The sequence below is a fragment of the Morone saxatilis genome, unplaced genomic scaffold (genome assembly GCF_004916995.1).
Source record: "Morone saxatilis isolate NCDOM2014 unplaced genomic scaffold, NCSU_SB_2.0 Contig3, whole genome shotgun sequence".
NCBI lineage: Eukaryota > Metazoa > Chordata > Actinopteri > Moronidae > Morone > Morone saxatilis.
In genome coordinates, this window is record NW_023339873.1 from 1,251,913 (window position 1) to 1,270,464 (window position 18,552).

Below are 18,552 nucleotides of genomic sequence, written 5' to 3' on the forward strand. Positions count from 1 at the left end.
CACACACACACACAGAGAAAAGAAAGATGGGTTTCAGTTACACCATCAGAACCACAAAGAAATATGATTATAGCTTCTGACAGATTATACAGTCCAGTACCCCGTGGTATTTCACTAACTCAGCAACCTCTGCTGCTGATAAATTTATATATATATATACTTATATATACTTCTTTCCTCTATTTAGGGAAAACTATTCGACATATAACCAAAAATATGATATTAAGAGTTGATTTCTTGCATGACACGAAAGAAAAATGCAAAAAATGAAACCCCTCTTTAGAGTTTTCTGTGGAAATGTTCCCCTTAAACCAAAAGAAGATTCAGATAAGACGCTGCGGATCTGAACAAGAGCTCCATTAGAGTTTCAAAGTGTTTCATTTCATTTTTTTTTTTAACTTTAAATGTTCCTTTTTTTTTTCACTAAGTGGCAAAACAGAGACATGCAAATTTTAGTTTCCAACAAACCAACAGAACAAATAAAAAAAAATAGAAATGACAAAGCGGGAAGCGGAAGACGCCTCCTCGAAACCGAACGGATCCAGAATGCATCGCGACGTAGTGGTTTCCTCGCTCGTGTGCCGTCGTCGAGGGGGTCGAGGGTGTGTGTGTGTGTGTGGGGGGGGTCGTCCCAGCGGGTGGAGGGGCGTCGGTCGTTGCATTGAGAGTTAGAGGCTCTAAAGAGACGAGACGAGTTAGGCTGAAGGTTCGCAGTGAAGTCCGTAAAGTCCGATTCTCTCGCGCGGAGAGTCCGCCAGTCCGCGGTTTGAATTCCTTTTTCCCTCCTGAATCCCAGAACGAACTGGCTGCAGCACAGACCGCAGGTCAGTTCACACAGATCACACACATCATCGCCGTCACACACACCAAACACACAAACTGGGTAGAAATCAGACCATACAAAAACATAATAAAAAAACAACAACATAAAAACATAAACTACGCAAACAGACATGAAATTGGCATGTGGGACCTTGGACACAAATCGTGCATGTGCTGTCCTTTAAGGGGGGGTCAAAGTTCATGTAGTGGGTAGGGGTTGTTTCATTAAGTCCTTTAGTATTTAGAACCAGAGCTTCCCTCCAAAACACCTCCCCGAAACCAAAAATAATCCACAATTTCTTATATTTCTTGCGAGGAGTCCAGCGTCTGTCTGGCGTTCCCTCGCCTCCTCCTACTGACCGGTTCTGGGTCGAAGGGCAACAAAAGAAGAAGGAGAATAAATGTTTTCCTGTGCCGAGTGGAGATCTGCAGGAAGACTCTGTGAAATCCTGCAAACAGTCGGGAAACAGTCAGTCAAATATGGAGTCAGTCAGTCGGTATCGGGTGTTTTTGTATTTGAGTTGCAGTCGTGGGGACTCGATGAGTGAGAACTTCCCCCGTTCTCCAGGATCGGAGCCGGAAGAAGGCGGCCAGGTTTTTATCAGCGGACTTGCTCGGGACCACAGTGTGCTATTCCATCAGGGAGAAGTAGGAGGAGGGTAATCTTTATTTGCCCCAAACGTGGCCCAGAAGTCAGACCCTGCTAAGCGATTAGTGTTATGTGCCAAATCAAATCATTCATTCATCGACTGTTTTCAGTCTGCGTTTCATAAAAAGGGGGCAGTCAGATCCAAAAATTAGTTCCAAAAGGTGACGTTCGATTGTAATTCTCTAATCCAGGATTTACCTCGCGGGATGAGCCGATCTCACAGATTAGATTTAATCCAACAAACGGTCGATGTGTCTCTAAAACCCAAAGCTCATTCACCTCAAAGTCCATAACAAACAGCAGCTGCTGATTCCTCAAAATTCACCTATTTTATGTTTTATTTGAACCGCCGACCGGCGTTTTGTAGAGCAGAAAGACGACCTCCGGGCGATTGCTGGCCGAGAGCGCCTCAATCGACACCAGGCTTCATTTCCCAGCATGCTCCTGTGGCTCTTAGATGAGCGGGTCGGGGTGCAGGGTGTGCTGGATCTGCTGCGGCTGCAGGGGCGGGGGCAGCTGCAGCGGGAGCAGAGCCTCCACCATGTTGTGGCAGTGCGGCGGCGGCGTGCCCTCGCTGCTGGAGCTCTCGGCCACCTCGCCGCCGTGGAAGAAGTAGTCGCTCTGCACGATGAAGGACTCGATGACGGCCTGGTTCAGCTTGGTGGTGGACAGCGTGTCCTTGTTCTCGAAGTCGGGCCTCATCAGCGTGGGCCAGAAGCAGATGGACAGGTTGTCGGCCGTCATCAGGGTGGTCTTACTGTGCTGACTCACCCTGAAGGAAGGAGACGCAGAGAAATGGTTAAAAAATGACAAAATCTGCCGTTAATTGTGATTTGTGTTAATATGAAGGAAAATCTGTATTGGTTGTGAAGAATTGTTGTTTAACAGGTGAACTGTTTGGTATGAAAGCTGTATTTTCTAAGTGTATTGTCATATCGAGGTCTTCCTCTGCTCACTGTACAGTTACAAATGCAGACATACTGTATGTACTGTCACTGTGGGAATTATGGGTAAAACCATGATGACATTAATAGAAACTTTCATTTAATTCATCAGCATATACAGAATCATTGTAGTTACTCCACCTACAAAACAACGTATTTCACTTCACAGGAGCTCAAACTCTACAAACTCAAACTGTTTCACTTCAATTAAAGTTTTCTCTGAGTCATTCATTTGGTCAGAAACAGAGATTTGTAGAGCAATAACATGATACAATCCTATAATCAGAAGTATTGAATTATCAGCCAGCCTTATCAAGATGTAGTGTATTAAAAAAAGACCATAAGCACTGCCAGCCTTCATTAATCGTCTCCTGGCTCAGTGAACCGCCTCAGGATGTGGACAAACTAGATTTATCACTAAAATTAACACTAAAACTGAAATGAGGTTCTCGTAAGTAAACGCAATTTGTCAGCCGTTGTGAAGACGGAGCTCCAGCCAGAAAAGGAGCTGATGTTGTCTCGTCTTACAGGACGCCGACCGGCAGCTGATGTTTTCAATCAATAACTGATGAAGTGTGACATCACGATTAGGGTGGTGGTTCATCAAATTTTCACAAAGCTAATTAGATTAACGGCAGCTGTCACTGAACGCTGTCCAGCTTGTTGGCTGCTGTGTAGAACAGGATGAAGAGAGACGGGACTGTTGCTGCGTCATCGGGCTCCGTCCCAGATCTCATTATTTCATCAGTTCAGGAAATACAAACCACAGTTGGATCAGCTGCAGCTCAACGACTCGCAGGAGGAGATTCGCACAGGGAACTTGTGGCATTCATTGATTTTCTTGTATTTGGATATTTCTGTCAGGTACAAACAGATCCAGAACTGTCGTACGAGTCAAGTTAGATTATCTGACTTTCTCAACGGGGAAAGAACACTCGTTTGACTTTTTATTGGCCTCTTTCAGCAGCTTCAGCACTTTCTCTCCGGGTCTTTCTGCAGGTTTGTGTCCAGTATCAACACCAACAGCATCACGTCACTTACACATCGTGGCTGTAATATTACAGTGAACGTCAGGGCAATATATATCGCGGTGAATCTGCATTATTGGGATAATCAGGATAATATATTAAAAAGCTGTCTAGCTCGCTACCGTACAGTCTTGACTTCCTGTTTTTTTTTTGAATTGTTACAATAAGCAGCCAGTAGCTTTCCAAAATCCTGTCCCCTTGGCTAAAGGCTAGACCAGGAAAAACGATGGATTTCAAACTAAACATCGACAAGGAGACGAGGTTATAATAAAATAATGTAATAATAAAAATAAATGTTTCTCTACTAGATGTATAGTAAGGTGATTCCAGTATGTTTTTGATGATTATCCCGATAATATCGTGAATCGCAATTATTGTCCAGGATAATAATAAGCAGGACACGCGTTAGCAGCTGTATTATGTGATATTAATTTATTGTTTCAGGTCCGTCAATACGATTACTGACACCTGCTAAACTTTAAACGTTCTATTTATGTCTGCAGAACTTGAAGCTCTGCGGGGTCAACGTCTTGTCCTTCCCGCAGTGACCTGGGTCCAGTTGCAACCCACGGCCCCTTTGCTCTATAAATAAAGTCCACTTAACAAGACAAACCGCACAAAAAAAGAGAGAACTATTATGGATAAGAGTAGGAAAATGGCTGAATGAGAGGATCAATACAACAGTCTCCACTGGTCACTGGCTCTTTAGGTTTAAACTATATGGTTGATGGTTTAAGAAGTAATCACTCTGGACGAGACAGAATTAGCAACAAACAAAGGAAAGAAATAAAGACAGGACCGTTTCCTCCACTGGTTAAACACCCAGCGCTGTAATAGTCTGCTGGATGTTTTAAAGCAACTTAACCTCACTGTAAATGTTCTCCCTGCTTATATTGTCTGTCAGTATATTTGATCTTCTGCACATTTACAAAAAATAAAGGCACAGTGAGCTGCCGACGCTCACAACGGTGTCGGCCTTTTTTGTCAGAACTGTGCCTCGTCAAAATGCTGCGGACGTTCAGACGACAGTTTAAGTCTAAATTGAAGCCGACCTGCTGCGATGTGTTCACTGTCACCTACGGGTATACAAGCTACATTGAAGCTTTCCATCCTGAGGATTTAACCTCCAGCACACACTGGCAAGTCAGTGTGTGTGTGTGTGTTTATGAGTATGTGTGGAGTGTGTACCTGAGTTTGAGTGTGTGTGTCTTACCTGTTGAGGTGTGTGATGATGTATTTGAAGACCTGGTAGTTGACAGAAGGAAACTTCTTCACGATCTCCCGCAAGACCTGCAGACGCTCCATGTAGTCCACGATTTCTGACACACACAAACACACACAACACCACCCACACCACACCACACACACACACACACACACGGGGAGAGAAGACACAAGGTGTTTTACATTTTACACACACTGTCTCCTGGGAACGAAAATTATACTCTGTGGAAAACAAAAGGATGAGATGCTGCCAGGAACTCCCACGCTGCACGCACACACACACACACAAAACATTGTGGGCAGAAACGATACCAGCCTGCATCACGTCTTACTCTGCACTGGTTGAAAACAAAACATTTTTTGCCGACTAAGACAATAAACACATTTGTGTAGATTATGAAGCCTCAGAGCTGAACAGACTGGAAATAACACACATAACTCCTCTACTGAGCTTCTACCCCGATAATATTGATATTTTTAAGGGGTTTTTCTGCCCGTTCAGTTCAGTCCTTTTAGTTTTAGTTAAGATGAGAAACTTGATTTATAATCTGGGGGTTTGATGTTCAACCATACCTGTTAGCAAAGAGGCTACATCACTGTCCCAACCTGCTGAACAGGCTGAGCTTGTGTGAAAATATGTTCGCTGTGGTTTTATTTCTGAGAGGGTTAGGACACTTTTTTCATCTCCAAACTCCTAAAATGAGGTGTGTTTCAACCGGGCCAAAAAAGTCAGACCCGACCCGACTGGAATATCAAAGCTAAAGTAAATTACATTATTATCAAAACTAATTAATAACAAATTCACTCATTTATTATATATAAAAATAAATATATACATGTTTAAAAATCAAACTCTGAAGGAGCCCGACCTGCGGCAGCAAGTTCTGGGCTCCAACCCGGCAGGTCTTGTCGGGTAAAGTCAGGTTGCTCTAGTGAACGGAGATAAGTCTGGCTATGCACGTGGGAGACGTCTACCTTCAGGGCTTTCTGCCCGAAATGACGAGAGAATAATTTATGATGTTGAGAAACAGAACATCTTTTTATGATCCACAGCACACTTTTTATAAGGAAATCCTCAAAAAGGAGGCGGTTTGGAAGGAAATCAGGGAGCTGCTGAGAGAAGTAAAGGCTCAGATCTGACTTTGTTTTTTGTTTGACTATTCCAATGTGAACTGTTCTTCCTTCCAGGTGTGTTGACTGTAAAGTTTTAGTGCTGTCAAGGTGCTTTTTGAACAGCTCATTACTGTTTAAATCACAAAACACACGATACAAGCTCCCAGGGCACAAATTCATGTCTTCAGATTACTTATTTTATAATGAGAATATATTTTGATAATAAAACTGAAATAGTAATAAGCAAATATAGGCTGTTTTTACTCGATAAATAACTTACAACTGGTAAAACAATAATACATTTTATTTATTTACGGAGAGCTTTTCATGGTACTCAAAGAAAATACATTAAAAAGGTAAAATTATTCTCAAAATTGTCAGATTCATTTTATATTGATGAACTGAATGTGAACCCTGTGAAACAAATCGTGCCTCTCTCGTATCTCATCTCATTTATCTGATTTTTGGAATGTGTAAAACATGATTTTAGTGGAAAAATAAGAAAATAAAATTGCAAATTGTTTAAATAAAACATGATTAGTGGTCAGAATAAAATGATGAAAAAGTCAAAAAGTCAGGGAGTGAAAACTGGGAATATTTAGAGAGAAATAAGAGAAACAGTACTGAGGCTGCGGTCCTGACAGTTGAAGCTGGTAGACACGAATACGTAGTGGCAGCAAAACAAAAACAAAAACAAACAAACAACTGAAAACACATCCTGCCGTCTTCCTGAGGAAGTAAACCGTCTGTGAAGTTCCTCGATATTCCTCGTCCTCCCGAGAGATTCCCATTGCTTTCCCTCCGGCTAAAGCTCGTTGGAGCTGAAACGCTGCGCTCAGTTATTAAATATTGAAAGAGCAGATGTGAAATACGAGCGTCTACCTTTGCATTGTCACAACAAAGGTACTTTAAACCTGACCTCCCTCTCCCTCGCCTCCCTCGCCTGTGTGGAATTCTCTCCAGGATATTCCAGACATTCCAGCAGCAGCGGGAAGCCTTTTATATTTTTAGAATAAAATTTACAGCTGCACATGTAACGGCGCTCAGATTCATTCATCCCCGCACGCAATCAATCATCTTAACGAGGAGCCAACGGGAGCCTTTGACCCTCTGATGCCTGGAAGAGGTCAAAGGTTGTTAATCAATGCCGCCGTATCGCCACATTAACTAGAAATAGAACAGAGATAAACAGGTTAGTTTAGTCTGATGGGAAAACAAAAAAACTGTTTCTCCGTGTACCCACAATGCAATGGGTTCAATGAAGTGATAAACTACAAAGGATGAGTTTAGATGAAAATTTAATGACCTCTGCGCCAGCAAAAGAGGCTGCCGCTGCAGAAAGATAAAATATAGATAAAAGAAAAATAACTGAAAATAAAAAGAGAAAAGCTTCAATAGAAACTGAATGAACGTGTGAATGAATGACTGAGTTCCAGCTGTTCAACATTACAATTTACCAACAACATTCATCTCTTTATTCTGTCCAACAACAAAACAACAACTATTATTCACACCCATTTATCCAAAACAAGCCATTAAACTCATCCATCACACGTCATATCTGTGTGAGCACAACTACAGTAAATATGGAAGGTCAAAGCTGAGCCAGGAAGTAGCTCTGCACAGTCTCAACGTCATTTTAAACTGTTTGTATGATACTGCGAACTCACAACCCTCGGTGACCGACTGCAGCTCAACCAGAGACACGTTCCTTTATCAGTGTTTGCTTTCAACATAACGGAAAGATAACAGAACATTCAAGAAGGAAAAGGAGTAACAATCTCGCAACCGCACAGATTTATCCCCGTGATCCGAGCGGCGCTCCTGAACCACGGCTTACATTAGAAATAGTTCTGTTTCCCACCAACTGCAGCAGATTCACAAAGTTATTTTTAATGATTCGTATCTGTTGTTTCGCCGTTCGTCTCATCCTCTGCATCACAAACAGGAAGACGGCTCCACCCCGGCAGAGCTTCGGGATAATACCATCAAACCCACGGCGCTCTGAACTCTCTCTACAGGACCTCATGTACCCATAATCCTCCACTCTGCTCCAACGTGCACAAACACACGGCTTAGACTTTCTTTTGCTCTATTTATTGTTCTTGCTGGCAGGAGAAATGGAGCTTTGCCTACAGCTTCATACACTCCTATATTATTCCCATATTTACCACTAAATTACACAAATCGTAGCAGAAACTTCCTCAGTGGAAGCAGAAGTACCTGTGCATCCCTAATTTAAACCTGTGTCATACCTGCCCGTCAAGTTATGTGTCCTAATAGAAAAATGGAATTATATTTATTAACAGAAGCCAAAGCTAAGACAGTAGATCCCGAGTTGTAAACAGGTCAAATCGACATATTAACATTCATCTGTGGAGCAAAGTCAGAATCCTCATTTCTGAGTTTACTGCTGCATGAAAACAGCCAGGAGGTCAAAGGTCAAACAGTCACTGTAGCCCGTCTGTAGTCTTGCGATTAGAGGGAAATCACAGGAGAGAGAGAAAGAGAGAGAAAGGAGGGGATGTGGTGAGAGGAAGAGAGACGAAGAGAGATGAAGGGGCAGAAATTGAAAGCCAGATGAAAAGAAGAGTTCCTGCTATATGTGATTCTTTTTCAAGAGAAGAGCACCGCCTCTCTCTCTTTCTCTCTCTCTCTCTCTCTCTCTCACTTACTTATTATAAGACACTCATTAAAGTGTGTGTGTGCTCACATATGAGGTCTTTCTACATTTTTTGTTGTGTAAGCGTGCGTATATATTTGGCTCATTAATCTGCTGTCGTCAGCCGGGTGGTTTCAGCACTCAGCATCACTAATATTCACACACACACACACACACACACACACAGAGCAGAGAGTGTGTGATGTGACAGAAAGCTGTGTGTGTGCAAACCTAACGAGACTCCTGCAGCATTGAAGACAACAGCTACAACAGACGAGAGGTTAAAAGTGTGTGTGTGTGTTTATCTGCAGCTCCCAGTTATTGTGTGTGTATGCCTGCGTGTTTCAGAATAAATTACTTCTAAGAACTTAAAAAGGTCTAATGAAATTTTTAAAAAGTGTGTTTCTCCTGGGCCCAGCAGGTATCGGGTATCTCGGGTGTTTCTGTGTGTTGTATTCTTACTTGCGGCCTCCACCAGCTCCGGGTGCAGACTGTAGGGGATCAGAGGGTCGGGCAGGTCGGCAAAGAAAGCCTTCAGCGCTCCGGCGGCAGCGTTCACCGCCACGTCCATCACCACAAAGTCGATGCTGTGATCTACAAAGGGAGAGAGAGAGAGAGAGAGAGAGAGTGAGTTTGATTTTCTTCACAGAGACATATTTCATGTTTTCATATCTGTTGTTTCACTGCAGCTTCAGCTCCAGTTTGTTTCATCCTCTGCATCGCAAACAGAGCAAACAGGAAAACGGCTCCACCCAGGCAGCGCTTCAGGATGATATGATCAAACTCACAGTGCTCGGAAATCTCTCTACAGGACTTCATGTTCCCACAATCCTCCACTTTAACACTCTGCTCCTCCAATTCTTCCTCAACATGCACAAACACATGGCTCTGACTTTCTTTTGCTCTATTTATTGTTCTTGCTAGCAGGAGAAATGGAGCCTTTCTTTCAAGGAAATTTCTAAATTCCTATATTATTCCTATAATTAGTACCAATAAAAAAAAAAGACATAATAACAGATCCTTGAAACAAAGCATTACCGGTGTAAAGACTGTATTTTACTGTATTTTTAAGTTATCTGGATTCTGTGAAAGAAAAAGGAGCGAGAAGAAGAAGAACTCTGCCACCCTTTCTCAAAATAAATAAATAACATGAGGATAGACACTTCCAACAAAATAAGAGCACACAGAACAACACGACTAAACATAAATATTACTCCAACTACTCACTTCACATTGAGCAAATCTCATTTTTTTTTACACATTTTCTTACATTGACTCAAATTTAAGAAGCAATATTCCCCAAACAAAGAGTTTGGCACTCTACATGCTGAAATGGGCAGATGGATTAAAGTCATGCTGACAGTAATTTAATAAAAAAATCATCAAAATCCAACAGAAACTTTTAAAAATACTGAAACTAACCAGCCTACACAGCCACAGTGGACCGGCTCAGTCTGATGATTAATAACAACAAAATAGTGTTTGTCTGAAAAAGAGTGTTTAATATTTTATAATCAGAACTGGAGCTGTTCATGGGGTTAACTCAGCTGACAACACAAAGCTTTTGTCAGAGGAAAAAACTCTTTACTTGATATCAGAGCAAACACAGAGCACACGTCCCCACTGATTAATTAAACTAAATCAAAAAGTGGACTTTCTTTCAGCCTAGTGAGACGTGTCCATCCCAGAACACAAGTTTAGACAGAGCAGAGTGACAGCTGGTACTGGAGGAGTCTGATGTCGGACGTTGGAAGGTCAGAACAGACAGAAGAAAGTCCTGCACATCTCTTTCATCAGACAGGTGCGTAGGAGCGGGGTGAGTAGATGAAAACGTTGCAAAGATAAAGTCCTGCACACTGTTTAACTTGCAATATAACATTTATTCTGCCTCATCAGGTTCAAAGGAACGGATAGCTGTGGTATTCTATTCGTATTCTAGTTCCAAAATGTAAAACACATATTTTAGGAGTTGCTAGTGGATTACCACAGCAGACTGATATATTACTAAAATATCCCAAATACATTTTGTTCCAATGGCTTATAAATAAATAAACTTAAACTGGGCTCTGGCATCAGCAATTAGACTGGCTCTTTTAGTTTTGGAGTCGATATGAACGTCAAACAGCACAACCCTCGTGCTCATCATGGGCCCTCCTCGAAGCACAACTGAACCCTCTTTGGGAACCACTGACCAAGACATCAACTCTATATAATTTATCTTAAACGTTTCAGTTATTCAATAATGAACAAATTTCAATAACAACACAACAATCACTGACAGTCCAAAGGCTAAAGCCTGCGTAGACGACCCAGTGTTCCCCTCTTTACAGCAAAGCCCTTTAGCATCGAGTTAAACTTGAGCAGCAGAGTCTCAGACGTGGGTTTGATAACCCACGTTGATCCATTCAGATACGGGACTTTCCTGGGTCAACGCTTCAGTCTTAAGAATATCAAAGGAGCTTGCAAGTATTTGTGTTGCAGCAGCGAGGCTCACAGCTGAGCTTTGTGTCTGAGCAGCAGAACAGAGCTCCTCTCTGATCACAGCTAACAGAGGTTATCATCAGCTATCTGTCTGCAGGCACACAGGCCTGAGTGTTTCTCTGATGGAGCAGCAGGGCTCCGGCAGAATACACGTCCAGTTCAAACATCCATTTTTCTGCTCTGTTGTTCCTGCAGAGAGAGGAGGGAAGCAGCACCATCGCTCAAGTCTGACTTGACTTTTCTGTTTGGAAAAGTTTTGAAAGCGAGCAGGTCGGCTCATCTCTTCAGTCTGGAGCTGGGGATCAAACCGGTGTCAGCTTTCTCATTAACCTCCAGGAAAAATACTGAGCAAGGACGGCTCAGAAGAGGAAGGGAAAAAAATCACCCGTCAGTTACCAGAGATACGGGCTGAAAAATAAATATATATCACTTCCTGTTTTGACACGCTGACGGCCAAATGACGACGGGAAGGAGGAGAAAGAGGGAGGAGAGAGGGGAGAGAGAAAGAGGGCCGAGCCCTGAGGTAACACGACAGCTGTCACGCTGCATCTGAAAGACTGCCAACACACACACACACACACACACAAACACACAAACACACAGAGAGCTCACCAGAAATACTCTCAAGGAAATAAAGAGACAGGAGGGGAGGCAGTGAGGAGAGAGATATAAACAACAGGAAATGCAGAAATAAAAGGAGGACAAAAAAGGACGGAGGGGACGCAGGAGCACAGAGACAAAATGAGGAGATTAGACGAACGAGGGAAGTAAAAAAGAGGAGAGAATCAAAGAGGAGGTGTTGTTTAATGGAGTGTAAACAACCAACAAATGCTGCTTCAGCCCAAAACTGTTAACCAAGCAAAACCGCAGCGACCTCTGAATCCCAGAGGAAGCCCAGCGTAACTCCCCGAGCAGATTCATGTAAATCTTCAACTATTTCCATAAAAATGCATCCAGCTTATTTAGTGGAAGTAGCCGGGAGCTGGCAGCCCACCATCCCCTCCTACTGACAGAGGAGCTAATTGGCTGTAATGGTGCTTTTCACACACGGATACGATCGAGCTGCAGCGAGGAAGGAGGGCAGTGCGAAGCCTGTGCAGAGTCTAAACACAAATACACAACCTGGCAAAGTCGCCTACGGCAAGTCATGAGGGGGAGGCCTACAGGGAGTAACACAGAGTTTATTTAAGATGTCCGGGAACAGCAGGTTGACACGGTGCACAACCTAAACCACAGCAACTCTAATCTCTGACAGTTACAGCAGCGTTTGACTTTGTTTTCTTATTAAAAGACTGCCATTATGTGACATTTAACACTTAAAGATCCACAGGAAGAAGAAAAAGACACCAGATGACTGAATGAAAAGCATTTTGCATGTATTAATCCTTATATTACCAATATGTGAACGGTTTGTAACGTAACTTAAAAACTGGAACCTTTCTGATTTCTGTCTAAAAGGATTCGGGACAAGTTTGCTGTGAAAATCCAAAGCATGTGACATTTCTGCGCACTCTTGAGTACCAGTGTTGAGTAACAGTGTGCAACACTAGCTAACATTAGTGTGGAGTCAACGAACAAGCAGCACCCGCCACAACACAACCTCAAAACATTACTGCAAACATTTAAAATATAATGCCATATTGTGTTTCCAGCGTTTAACTAACGCAGATATATTGCTATCTCGCTAAAACACAGTCTTGAGAGAATTCATCCAGACTTGAACGACTGATCTGGGTGGCTTTGCTGTTCGAAGGTTGCTTTTCATACATGTGTGGTGAGCCTGGTTGGGCTGACCTTAAGTTTGTTTGCTCTGTAACAAAATACTGTCTGAGTGGATATGTTAGTCGTTACTAATTATCACTGGATTCCCTCTGATACTAAAGAACACCTGAACATGATGATTAGGCGAGATCAGAAGATTTAAGGGGCTTAATCTCGTTTATAATATATAATTTATGGATTAATATGTGGACTGCTACTGTGTGTATGACGTCTGCATGTTGCAGTATGACTGACACTGAGACTGAGGGTGTGTCATTTCTTTCTTTGGTGTATTTCTCCTTTATTAATAATACTTAGCCATTATCATGTAACGACTTCTGAGATGCCTATTTATGACACAAACTGATTAACATTAGACTGACCAGCTCGTCTCCGTATTCCACCACCTGGCTGTAAAATGAGCGACACTGCTGAGCGCGTGCTGGTGATTTCTGCCTGTGGCGACTTTATTTACACCAACAGCCGGTTTGGCTGCTCACCAGCGCTCGTGTGCAGGTTCCACTCGGCTCCGCAGGGCATGTGTTTCTCTTTAAGCACTTCTGCTGCGTGGTGAGATTTGGAATCAGTTTTCTCTGTGGGTTGAATTTATTGCACGCATCACACAAACGCCACTCCATTAGTAACATGTTTTCCGAGGAACTCCTGAGTTCTTTAAACGTTCATGGGAAAATAATTTAGAATCACGGCCTGTGAAAATAATGAGAACCACCGACCTCTGTGCTTTGAAAGTCCAGGGACACATGTGCTCCTTCTTCGGGTTTCTAGGTAGTTGAATATGTATTTATGTGTGCAGGTGTGTGTTTGATTGGTTTACCTTGATCAAACTGTTTCTGGATGTTGTCCTGGTCCGTCTTGTTCCCACTGACGCGATACAGGCCTTCTGTCGTCAGACCTGCAAACACAAACAACATTCAGTTCAGTAACAGCTCTGATAGACTTCAGTCATGTGGAATTTAATTTAAAGTGTGTTAAAGTGTTGAATTTTAACACATGGGCCAACAGGATGTGTAATTGGTTTCAGCTTATGTGGTTTTCTGTAACCACATTCTGAGATTTCTTTTTGGCTTTTTATGCCATAAATTCCAGAAATGTCTCAGAACTTTCTCTTTCTAGGGTTTAACAGCCTCTGAAACTCATTGTTTCATGAATAATTTGGGCCTTTTCTCAATAAAGTCTGGATCATTTCTGGTTTCCTGTGAACAGCGCTGTAGTCAAGACCACCTCTATCGAGTTTCAGACGAGTCCGAGAACCAGGACTAAGATGAGTCCAAATGAGAGAAACAGACTCAAGACCAAGACAGTGGCGGCCACCAACACATCAACATCACAATCCATGTATATATAGCTACATAGCTACAAATAATAAGCTTTTAATCATGCATGAAAGGTAAAGAATACAGCAGAGAAAAGAAGAAAGTAATTAAACGAGAAAGCAAAGACAGAGGCAGCAAACCAGCTCCAATTTTCTTTTTTCAAATTAATATAGTAGATATTTCTTTTATTTCACAATCGTAGTATTAAAGTCTTTCCATCTCCCAGTTCTCTTGTGATAGTTTAGCCATTTACTTTATTGTCATTGTTATTAAGGTACATTTGATATGTTTATCTCTTTTTATTCTATTTTAGCTAATTTTTGTTTTAACATCTATGTGCACTTTTTTCATAATGTACAGTCTGAACTGGATTTATCTACAACCATCTATGAGTAAGTATGAGCCTTTATGTTTGCTGCAGCCATAAATATTCATTGTTATTTGTTAGCCTGTTAAATATTGCATTGTGCGTCAGGTAGGCGTAATCATTTTCTGCCTACACCATTTCAGTCATTACTACAATCTGTTGTGTCTGACATGTGCCTGTTTAAGCACTCGGTTACAGTTTCTGGTTGCAGTATTAAATGATCAAATTCTTTTCGGCAGGTCTCCCACATAACCTTGTATACATGATGATGGCATCTGGTCCAACGCAGAGCAGTGGTTTGCCTCAACAACACGACAGTTTCTGCAGCATGTTCGTTCATAATTCAACAGCAAAAAGGCTGTGAAACAATACCAAGCATTACTCATTCACAAGAGGAAACACCAACCTGAAGCTATCAATTTGTCGACATCAACAACAACGTTAACAGATGAACAGTAAATAACAAACAATTTAGTTATTTTGTGTTTGAGCCTTCAGCTGGTCTGAGAGCAGCATTTGTTAGCGTCTCCGACCGTAAATATCGCAGCCAGCTGGCACCTGACAGCTGATCTCAAACCAGCACATATGGAGACAAGAGTGTCTTAATTACGGCTATAATGTGTGTTCTGGCAGAAGGGATGAGCACAAAACACACACACACACACACACACAAAACACACACACTCACACACACTTCATACAGGTTGTAGTTCTGCTCTGTCGCTGCTGCAAGGTCATCCACACTGCAGTATACATGCCTGAGTGTGTGTGTGTGTGTGTGTGTGTGTCCACCCTGCCTCTCTGCTGGAGCTCTTCACAGGAAACTCACACACACACACACACTGACTGTTGGATCTGCACGGCTGCTGTTGGACTGAACCCACCTTCCACGTCGACTCGGAGGGTTCGGGGGCGAAGTCAGTGTGAACGTGAACACCAGGGATCCCCATTCGACCAGATTTAACTCCTCCAGACGTAAAGAGAAAGAGAGAAAAGAGCTCTCATTCTGGTGTTGGATCAGCTTTAATATTTCGGAGCTCTCGGTTCCTCGTCGCTGTCTCTCTGAAGGACATTATGCAGTTCACGCTTTCTTTCTGTGTTTGGAAAATCTGCAGAAATGAATATGGTTTCAGTGCGCACCGTGAAATCAATTTCTTAAGTTATGTGCTAATAATCTGCAGCAGTATTTGTTCATGCTGTGAAAAGGCTTTAACCATGTACGGTGATTTTCCACCTTGGACTCCAGAACATTCATATCCTCTAAAGTCTTGGTTATTCATTTCAAATATAATTAGCTGTTTTCCTGTTACACCCCCTTCTTCAAAATTGGCAATTTCATCCTCATTAACAACAAACTTCACAAAGCAGCTCGTAAAAAGCGGATATTAAAACTATATTTTAACAATCTTTGAGCCTCTTTTGAAGGACCAGCGGGTTGGATTTTGTGCCATCGAGTGGTGAAGCTGCAGATTGCGACCGACTGAATACCGCTCGCCAACTCCAGTGGCGGGAAACGGCCTATCTGGAGCCGGTTTGTCCGTTGGTTTGTCGGTTCAACGTTCAACATCGATTGAATATCGATATATGTCGACGAGAACCGTTATAATGTACGACACAGCTCCGTCTGTCTCGTTTCATGCTTTTTATTATTTTTCTGTCCCTCGCACAGGAAGATGACGTCCACATCCTAAATCACCAACCACTAAAACAGTCTGAGATGTGTTCAGTGACGGTCGGTCATCGTCTGCGTCTCAATAATCCTCCAGAAGTTCGTTTTTTTTTATCTACAAGACAACTTTGAAATTGTTCTTCGGGTTAATTAGCTCAGTGTTCTCAGACACCTGTGTGGAGGAGACCGCACAGTTAAAACCCTGAAAATCTATTTATCCATTTATTTATTTGCCTCTTCTATTTCACATTTGGTTTTCCAGCAAATAAAACAGCCACTGATCGAGTAATCAGAGCATCTGTATTTGTTATTAATAAGGCAGCCGGTAGAGTGGGTTATTGAGCTGGGATGAAAATAGACAGTCTTACACCGATATGACGATGTGAAGGCTGCTTTCTAAAATAAATAACTTTATTAAAGCATAGTTACGGTAAATATGATGTAATGTAACAAACAGGCTTCATTGTCAACCATTTATAGAAACAAACGCTAAGAAATAAAGAATAAATAAATAAAATAAATAACTAAAAGCTATCATTCATCATATACTGTGAATAAAATGTTTACATATTGCTGCATACCAGATTACATATACACCCATACTGATGTGGCTGCAACAGAGCAATAATAATAATAATAATAATGATATTGGCCGCCCAATATATCGGTCAGACAGTCAGTTATTAAGAACTGGATATCATTCATCACCCATATCTGATGTGATTCCTTCTGTGTAATGATATTTAATGGCTTTTGTTGTATAATTAATCAATATAAACCCGTTTATGCGTATGGGAAATATCACCTGAATCCATCTTAATTTCAAAATATTGATTTTGATTATGTTAGCGTGGAAACATTGTGTATAACAAGAGGAATATTAATGGTAATAGAGTCTGAGCGTCCTGTGACCTGCTTGTTGCTTCAGAGGCTTTTCCACTCGGCCAAGAATAACTGGGGGAAACACTGTTGTTTGAAAAATGTTGGCAGGAGGAGGCTAAATTTTAGGATATTGAATACTGGCACAAAACAGCAGCTTCGGTCCAAAAATATCAGACTTCTTTGAAAACGTGCATGGGTCAAACCAGAAAACGGGGAACATTACTTCAGTTAACTGTACATCATAATGTGCTTAAAAACGTGCTCAAACTTAAATACAATGACAAAAAAAAAAAAAAAATCAAATACACAAATGAGTTATTTTGGCAGATGTGATAAAACAAGCTGGGCCTGTCAGCTGACACTAATTAATATTAATGTAACATGCAAATAAAACAGTAAGACTTCTGTCGTCTGCAGGAAGAGAGGTACGGAAAGCTCGTCGTCGTCCAGCGCCGCAGGGAGCCGCATGACTGATAAACAAACAGTAAACACGTCACCCGCCGCACCATCAGTCTGTCTGTACGTCACCTCGGGCCAATCAGCTTAACATCGATCTGCAGATCAGTCCCGCCCACAGCTTCACCAGCAAACAGCACAGTGGGAGGTCACGTGGTGAGAGAGGGTCAGACGCAAACACACGTTTGGCAGATTATAAAATGAAATACATCATCAACCAGGAACGTCTGGGGACGGGTCACTGCTCCAATCAGGGGGAATATACAGAATATAAGGCTGGAAATGACATTCGAATGATCCAAGAACTTATGTTGCATAAAAGTAATTTAGTTTTTAAGAATATGAGAAATATGTAGATGAATAATGTGGTCAGGAATTTCAAGAATTCAAGTCTTTTAGGGGTTAACCGCTCTACTAACTAAAGTATTTTAATCAGTTTCCATTCTCCTCGGAGGTCAGCGTCTCAGTGAACTTCATTTGCATTTTGTTTTGTAAAGAAGATCAACTTACTGTAGCTCCTGTGTACTGAGATTAAAGACTTACTGAGGTTTTACTTAACAGTCATTGCTAACAGTTAGCTGATTATTTTCTCAAGTAATCAGTTTATAATTTGCTTAATAAAATGTTAAATATTTATAATATTAATTCATATTGCACAGTGAGAAAAGCTGAAGATATTAGATCTTATTGTACCTTTCAGTAGCTCTTGATGTCTCAGTTTGGCTGCTAATCTAAAGTTAAAGAGAATTAAAATCACGACCTTCAGATATTATATATTTCGCAGAAAACACTATAAAACGTGGTTCAGTTTTATGTCATATGACAAAGAAAATCAGCAAATTTTGGGGCATTTTTGCCTTTAAAAAAAAAAGACTGAAATGATTAATGGACTAATTAATAATATCTGATAAGAATCCCGTAAACAGTGTTGTTCTGTTGTTGATTGTCAGCACTGACACTTAAAGGGGCCACTGTTGTAATGTGCTCAACTTAAAAAGAGATTTTTAAAATACTGAAAGTCTCTGATCACCTGAATTTCCTTCCTAAAATATATTCAGTCATTTTGACTTAATTTACTGATTGTCCTTTAAAAAAGTAGCAGAATTAGTTTTATTCCATCAATCATCCGGTGAAAGTAGGTGTCACCCCCCCCCCCCCCC

The 18,552-nt window shown here is 41.6% G+C and overlaps 1 protein-coding gene across 1 annotated transcript in view; it reads right to left on the minus strand.

Annotated features, from left to right (window-relative positions):
• Positions 1-285: 285 nt before the first annotated feature.
• The window catches only part of arhgap5 (Rho GTPase activating protein 5), a gene marked incomplete at its 5' end in the record, with an annotated part of 50,055 nt that continues 31,788 nt past the window's right edge, over positions 286-18,552 (minus strand). Inside the window, 4 exon segments of the mRNA XM_035674238.1 lie at positions 286-2,243; positions 4,657-4,762; positions 8,905-9,036; positions 13,520-13,597. Of these exon segments, the coding sequence (XP_035530131.1) occupies positions 1,925-2,243; positions 4,657-4,762; positions 8,905-9,036; positions 13,520-13,597 (635 nt within the window). The 3' untranslated portion in view covers positions 286-1,924.